The sequence below is a fragment of the Antennarius striatus genome, chromosome 13, assembly GCF_040054535.1.
Source record: "Antennarius striatus isolate MH-2024 chromosome 13, ASM4005453v1, whole genome shotgun sequence".
In the NCBI taxonomy this organism is placed as follows: domain Eukaryota; kingdom Metazoa; phylum Chordata; class Actinopteri; order Lophiiformes; family Antennariidae; genus Antennarius; species Antennarius striatus.
In genome coordinates, this window is record NC_090788.1 from 14,845,883 (window position 1) to 14,854,477 (window position 8,595).

General features: G+C 38.6%; 1 protein-coding gene across 1 annotated transcript; it reads left to right on the forward strand.

Annotated features, from left to right (window-relative positions):
• The first annotated feature begins 1,516 nt into the window (after window positions 1–1,516).
• On the forward strand, window positions 1,517–7,742 carry rab38c (RAB38c, member of RAS oncogene family). Its single transcript, XM_068331213.1, has 4 exons — window positions 1,517–1,812; window positions 3,105–3,235; window positions 3,442–3,579; window positions 4,877–7,742. Exons 1-4 carry the CDS (start codon window positions 1,620–1,622, stop codon window positions 5,036–5,038), a joined length of 624 nt encoding a protein of 207 aa, XP_068187314.1. The 5' UTR covers window positions 1,517–1,619; the 3' UTR covers window positions 5,039–7,742.
• The last annotated feature ends 853 nt before the right edge of the window (window positions 7,743–8,595 follow it).

Consider the following 8,595-nt stretch of genomic DNA (forward strand, 5'->3'; position numbering starts at 1 on the left):
CGAAATGGCAGCAGGACACAACAGCAGCGGCAGCGGCAGAATCCCACACACGTCTTCCTCATTAGCAGCACTACCGTAAGTGTTCACGTAGCGGCGCAAAGGCAAATCTCAAGGCGCTGCTGCTGCGTTCACGGAGTGTGGGAACACAGGGACAATATGACGCACTATAGGATCTACTGGTGAATGGTTATATGATTATAATTTGTTATAAACATAGTCAAGAAACATGAACATAGACGAACAACCTTTAATGATCTGCCAGGAATAAGACAGGATAACACCAAAATAACATTTTGGCATAATCATAGATTAATTATTACAGCAGTATTGATAAATGCAGTTCATCCACAAAATGTCTTTTGCTTATTATTGCTTCACTATATTGTAATATCATAAATTTGAAGAGATATAAATGATATGTTTAACACTATTGTATAATAAACAGCTAACTGAGCAATTTATAGAATCTGTGTGAAGAGCAGATTAATGCTAATAAGATCAACTATAATCATTCAGTTGTAAACCAAATGACTTCATAACTGGGTGACACAGTGGTCCAGTGGGTGGCGCTGTTTCCTCACAGCAAGGAGGTTCCAGGTTCAATTCCTTTGTGCGCTGAGTTTATAAGTTATAAGTTCTCTCCGTCAGTTTATAAGTTCTCTTCACTGGTCACGCTAAATTGTCTGTGAGTGTGTTTGTCTATTTGCCTTTCATGTGGCCTCTGATGAGCTGGCGTTTTATCTGGGGTATACCCCACCTCTCCCCCGTAGCAGGCTGGGATATGCTCCAGTAGGCCCATGACTCGCAAGGCGGATAAGCAGAAGATGGATGAATGGCTTCATAACAAACCTAAACACAAAAGATAAAATATTATATGTGACAAAATGAAGATAAAATTTAAAAAATGAGTACATAACCTAAAACCATTCAAGATTGAAAATGTAAGTAAAACACCAAAAAAGTAAAAACAAAAATCTTAATGGTAAATATTCTTAGATTAAACTCTTTCTTAATGTTATTTCCTGTTATTGTGTTAGATGCTGGTTCTTATCTAACCTTAAATGTTGCATTTATACTAATCAAATTAGTTGCTTTGTAAATCACAAGCTGTACAAACTGTACAAATAAACAATATCAGCATTAAATATGTCAGATTCAAGCAACAAGTTTACATGTTACTGCGTATGTGATAAAAATTGAAATACTTTAATGAATTCTCTAGAATACTGTTCTGAATATCGATTATTTTATGTATTTATTCCAGTTTTTTGTTAATTTGCATCTATATTTAACATTTTTAGTTGACTAAAAATTTAAATAGATACTTATTCCATCTACAAAGTGCGTCCAACCATTATGAAGTGACAGTCTGGCGTCTTACAAAGGCTTCAGGACGTGCTGTGTGAAAATGTGAACTGAATTTTTCCGAGGGGTACTTAAACGCTGCAGCCTGTGGTTGGAGTCAGCTGTCCCTGAGGGCAGACACCCACATGTTATTTCTGGTGAGGCAGGCAGACTCTTCACAAGTCCCTGAGGTCGGATCATAATATAATGTCTTAAAACAACTTAAAAATCATCGTTTAAACATTATTGATAGCTTCTCTGCGGGGGCTGCAGATATGCAGCAAGAACTTTTGTTCAAAGTCCTGGTCATCGGGGACTTGGGAGTTGGAAAAACATCCATCATCAAGCGGTACGTCCACCAGATCTTCTCCCAGTACTACAGAGCCACCATCGGGGTGGACTTCGCCCTGAAGGTGCTTCAGTGGGACACTGACACCGTGGTCCGCCTGCAGCTGTGGGACATAGCAGGTCTGTGAGGATTCTGGTTCACAGACGTACTGTAGAACAAGTGATTGACCAAATTCTAAAGCTGCATGTACATCTGTGTGTGTGTGTGTGTGTGTGTGTGTGTGTGTGTGTGTGTGCGTGCGTGCGTGCGTGTGTGTGTGTGTGTGTGTGTGTGCGTGTGTGTTATGCTCTTTGGAGACAAAATCCTGTTTCCCGCTTCCAGCAGATATGGAGGATTTTAAATCTGTCACTTTTGAACGCAATCTGACCTTAGAATAAAGTGTAATTGCACATCCACTACAGTAGTTGGCAGTGGCGCGCTCATTGTCAGGTGTGCGCAGGGGGTACTAACTGGAGGAACTATGAAGAAGCGTCTGTAGCGCTGAGCTTTAAATCACTGCCGAAACGATCTCAATATAACCATTAATCCTGACTTCCTCATTTGGATAAAATACAGAGAAAAAAAATCACCACAAATCATGTCATTCATTTTTGTTTTGTAGGTTAAGGTGTTTTTATATATTTTGCTCCTCAGTTAATGTTGCTGAACTGAATTTGTATTTATTACTATTTATTGGTTTTGTTTAATTTTATTTTTCAGTATCAAATGGTGCAATAAGTTGACCAAAATATTTACAGTTTAAATAAGGGTTTTTTTTTTAAATTTAAGGCAAATTGATGCACTTAAAACTTTTCTGTTATAGACCAAAAAATAATGTTAATAAAATTCTTTGTTGTAAATTGAACTATATATATTTTTTCTTTTCTTTAATGTTAACAAGGATTAAATGTTACGCAAAGGTGTACTTAAATTTTTTATAGATAATTGATATTATTTATAGCAGCAGCAGAGAGTGGGGGCGCAAATTGTTTTCTTCTTGCTAGGGGGAGCATGACAGAAAATAATTGAGAAGCACTGCCTTACAGCAAGGTAGCTGCATGGATGTAAAACATCTACAACTTCAAATTCTGACCAATAAAAATCTTTTTTTTTAACCAATATGTAAACATTATAACAGTCCTTCAGTTTGATCAACTCATGTCAAGATCATGACAGGAGAGGAGGAGAGTGTGTCCCTGGATCCCTTGGTGCCTCCATGTCATTTAAAGCCTGGTTGAGGAATGTTGATCTTAAGCCTGACTGTGACAACGAGTCCATGTTTGTAATATTACTCACATGATGGCAGCGACTCTGGAATAAACACAGATACACACACTAGCGATACATGTCACAAATACACTGTGCTGTGTGGCTGACTGGATTTTCCACAGGAATATACAGTATGTGTGTGACGGCTGTCCGTGTGTCTCAGGACAGGAGCGATATGGGAACATGACTCGAGTTTATTACCGGGAGGCAGTGGGAGCGCTGATGGTGTTTGATGTGACTCGAGCTTCCACATTCGATGCTGTGCTGAAATGGAAGGACGACCTGGATTCCAAGGTCAGGGACCTAAAGTTACTCAGCTTCTGGTCAAATTTCAAAAACTGAGGACATTAGAGGGCATCACTATTTTGTCTGTTCCAAGTTTTTTTGAATTTATTTTGTTTGGCCAATTTTCCTTTTATTCACACATCCAGCTCAAAATTTAGTCAACTGTGCTTTTGTTAATTTGCACAACCATCCTATGACCCATCTTCTCTCCCCAGGTTACTCTGAATCATGGTAGACCAGTTCCAGCTGTACTTTTGGCCAATAAGTCAGACCAGCTTGCTTCCCATCAACCTAAACTGGACTCCTTCTGCAGGGAGAATGGATTTGTTGGCTGGTTTGAGACCTCAGCAAAGGTACTGAAGAGGAGATACTGGAATAAAACTCTGAAGGAAAATACTGCAGATTCTCAAAAAAAAAAAAGAATAAAAAAAAGAAAAGCCAGACAGATCCCGTGGTTTCTATCCAATTATAAATAATGAATATAAAAGATTGGAGGTTGATTGATTTCCTCTCAAATGGAAATTCAGTTGTGTTGTATATAGTATACACAGTTTACCTACAGAATATACCTGATAGGCTATAATAATAGCGCTGTAATTAAAACCAAAGTTCAGCGTGAAAATGAACAGAAAACATCAGTGAAATTTTTGAAAACCTTTGGTGACGTGATCTCACCAGTCCAACAGGAACGCCAGCAGTCTGGTGTGAGCTAGCTGCCCTCCGTGGGTCTGAGTTCCACACCAGGGTGTAAGTCAGAGAGAAGCTGGAGAAAGTGAAGGCTCAGCAGGCATCAGATGTTCGCCTACATTAAATTAAAAATCCCTTGTGTCTCTACCAATTGAATGGGTTCCAATATTAATCTGTAGCTCATCAAAGCTTAGACTCCCAGAGTGCTGCAACACCAGCACCAGGGTGTGTACCTTGCATCGTTTCCACTACATCAAACTGTAAGTAGCTGGAGGTGAAAACTTGACATTTTATGATTTTTTTCTTAATGAAACCTTTTCAATAATATTCCAGTAGGGGACTTTAATTCAATGAAAGTTAATGTGCTTAACACTGAACAAGCAGAGCTTTGTGATCGTCGATTCAGTCGTGCAACAGGAAGAGATTTTATGTGAGGAGCTGCAGCTCTTTATCAATTAAAGACTCACACAGAAAACCCCTCCCCAATGGAGATGCAAACCCCTGCTGCACTGGACACACATCAGCATCAAACCAAACCACAACAAGAGAGGAAATGCCCCATGAGATACAATCAATCAATCAATCAACTTTTATTTGTGTAGCGCTTTATCACATCAACAGACATTTGAAAGAGAAACCCAACAGAACCCTCCAGAGCAATCATAACCGACAGCTTATTAATGAATAAATTTAAAATTTGACCTTACGGGTCTACTTGATGAAAAGTTAAGAGATCCACAAGAAAAGTTGGAACAGGCGTAAATCAAACTGATAGCTGTCAAAGATATTTTATGATAAAAACCACATAAACGGAATCATGACAGCAACAGGGAAGAATTCAGAGGATCTAGAAACATCATTGTTTTTATCCTGAGAACAACACGTGTCTGTACTGCAGTCTGTGATAACAGATGCATGATAATTCATCCCAGTGGAGTCAGTAGTTTTTTTCCTGTCCTGCAGGAGAACACAAACATCGAGGAGGCGGCACGCTGTTTGGTGGAGCACATCCTGAACAACGAGGAGAGTCTGATGACGGAGCGCGACCCCGGTGCCCTGGTGTTGTCCGGTTACACTAACACCACAAAGGACCGTCTCAGCTGTTCATCATGTCTGAGGCAGTGACCGCCAGTCATTGACAGACATTTAATTCTTTAATTCTTTTGGAGCCTTCAGTTCCTCCTGTTGGACTTGTTGCGTCTTTGGTCTTTGCCACCTGAGGTTCTCCGTGATATGATCAGAGGATAAGTTTGAGTAAGAGATTTGAAAACGGCGAAATTCGAAACTGATGACAGTTAGCTTCAATTTGATGTTACATTAATATGCAGCATCTCAGTGAAACACCTTGTATATTCATAATCACCTACTCATACCTTAGTTGTCTTCTTTCACACCTGATCAGGAACTGATGAGTGGAACATCACATCTGTTCTTGAAGGCTTCAGTATGTAACCCTAGAGCAGCTGCAGAGAGTACATATCTGCACTGAGGCCATGTTTTAGCACACAGTGTTTTAAATGCTATGTCATGCACACAATAATCAATTCATTCCCACATTTTGATTAATTCCTGGACACAAGAGACAATTTGTTCCCAATTTGTGCGTGTGACACGAGCGTATACAGCAGAGCCAGAGCAGCAGACCAGCTGTTTATCACTTTGACTAATCTGAGATTTAACATTTTGAGTACCTGTGAGTGTGAGGGTTTTGTTTTTCCCAGCTGGTTTTTAAAACTGTCTCTCTACAGACACTGAGCACTGTACTAGCTTAGTTGTGGTGGGGGGCAGTCTGACCAATGGCATGACTTCAATCACAACCCCCCCCAACTCCCTGATTGTGGTGGGTTTTTTTGTAAGAGTGGGTTACTTTAACTAGGCAGTGATCACTGAATTCATTATATCATTCTGGCTTTTATCCTATTTATGGATGCACAGTCAGTTTCGGAATGGACCAGGGGTGGATGAGGGGAGTGAAGGGTGGATTTGAGTGCATTCTCCCCCTCTCGGTGGGGCTCTGTACCGTTTAGAAAAATACAATTTAGCATTTATGTCCCCCAAAAAAAGAAACATCAGTAGTGTCACTTATTATTGTCACTTATGGCTCCTTCACTACTGCTGCATAACTTTATAGCATCACTTCCTGATTAAGCATACATTAAGCATACAAACATTTCCGCTTTATTTATTTAAGTGTAGTTTTAATCTATGCGAGTTCATATTATGGATATTTCACTCTTTGATGAACAAACCTGCACTGTAAATCTTTTGTCATATGTTAATGTAGTTAAGTATAATTAATTTAATAGTACTCTAATTTCTTTTACAGTGTCTTACTGTATTTTAGGATTATGTGTTACTAAAATTAAATATGGTGTACGTTACTATATTCTTGTAACTGTAAAACAGCAAACTGTAGAGACAGACAGACAGACAATAACTCAGCACGGCAACGAAGGAACAAATAAATACAGACCATAAATTGACAAAGAAGACAATTACAGAGACACGACTGAGAACATATAAATACAAACACATACGAGCACACATAAACAGAAATATGTCTAACTTTATTGGAATCTATGGTGTTCATCCTGCCTTTAACGGTAATAAAGAATATTATTGTAATATTATTACTGGAATGCTGAATGGGCTGCACTAATGTGACTTTACAACAGAAGCCACTGTTCACCCAAACACACCACTTATCAGGAGTGACAGCACTTCACACATTCACTGGGGGGATAGACCCCCCCCAGGTTCAAACCACCAACCCTCCAGTGAATGACTCCCTCTGTCAGAGTACTCTACCATACAACAAAACAACTAATACTAATAGTATTACCATAAACCATTTATCAAATGGAGAATCTACTTTTGAGGTATACACTTTGTACAGGATGTGTTACTCTTGATTATTATATCCACACGTATAGAACCTTCAGCATATGGATAAAACCCGCTTCAGATCGTAGCGTGTCTGAATCCTGACAGTTTTCATTCTCCTTCCCATGATGCTCTACGGCTTACAGTACACTCCTGTAAATAATGCATTCTGGCATTCACGCTGCAAAATAATTCTCTGATTGACTGCAGTTCAAAGCTTCTCACTTTGTTACGTTAATACAGCAGAATGATTGATTCATCGTATATTTCACAGTAAATTGACATCAAAGTTTTACAGTGTGGCTAAATGTCAAAATACTGGTTCTAGTGTTGCTATGAGACATTTTCTCCAAGCATAAAATCAATTTTTTGCCAGTCAGAAACACAAAAAGTGTTGCTCTCTTCAGCGCGGCGAGGACAGAGTGGCTTGTCTTTGTGCAGTTTGCCTCCAGCGTTTTTGAAATTCCATTTTCCCAAATTAGACTTCTGCTTTATATTTTACTTCTCTGTCTTTGATGTGTGATATTGCAGCTTTTTAATGCATTTGTAACTGTTCCCTGTGTGACACGGCATAAAAGCACTGTAAATATATGTGCTGCTGTTTCCTGTGCAGCATCTTTTGACTGTAAACACGTGCGTCAGATTAATAATTTTAAACATTATGACCTCAACTAGTCCTGAAGGTTTGATTGTCATACTATTTACCTTTGGGTATTTTTTATTGGAATTACAGCACATAAATGACTTTGATTATGACTCTGGTTTCACACGACACATTAAAATTGATAGAAAACACTTCTTTTGTAAAGATCTCACTAGCAATGTGCTTTATTCCTAAATATACCTAAAGTCCTGCTTCAAAGGAGTGTCCAGTGATGGTGGATCGAGTCAAGGGAAGTGTGACGAAGATCTGACAACCTGTTGGGTTCTCTGTTGATATGACAACCGCACACACTATAAATAGATCATAATTTGTATTTTACCTATTTTTGTATTAACTAAACATTGTTCTTTGGAAAAATCCTCCGTCTTATGCCTTCATTTATTAATTTATTCCAACAAAACATTGCCTATGTTACGGCAGTTATGTCTTGAGGTTTTTTTTGCTTTTATCTGTACAATGAAAAGTGATAAAACACAAAAATAATTTGCCAGCACTATTTGAGAAACTCAAAGACAAATCTATCTATCTATCTATCTATCTATCTATCTATCTATCTATCTATCTATCTATCTATCTATCTATCTATCTATCTATCTATCTATCTATCTATCTATCTATCTATCTATCTATCTATCTATCTATCTATCTATCTATCTATCTATCAGACTGCAACATCCCGCAAAACCCCTGAAGTCAAAATTTTACCCTGACCTACTTGCATAAGTTGAAGATCAAAGCTTGTGCTCTGACCTACTGTCATTGATCAAAAAACTAGCTTTGATCTATGGTCTTACTCACACTGGCCTTCTCCCTCATCATTCTATCTTATCCGGTTCCTGAGTGTATAAAAGTTGAAATTTGACCTTGACCTTGTTTTCTCAAGGTCAAGGTCATCATCTGATTTTCATCCCCTTTGCTGCCCGAGTAATGTGCTTTTTCTGTCATCTTTCTATCTGCAACGGTTGCGAAGATATTTGGTGGAGATACGAATGGACGGACGGACGGACACACCAACACTGACAATCACAATACATCAGCGCTTTGAAGCGGGATGTAATTAAATTAAAAGATAAAAGAGGTTTTCATTTTCCTACAACACAAACTATCAAAAGAAATGTCCAAATAAACAGTGATG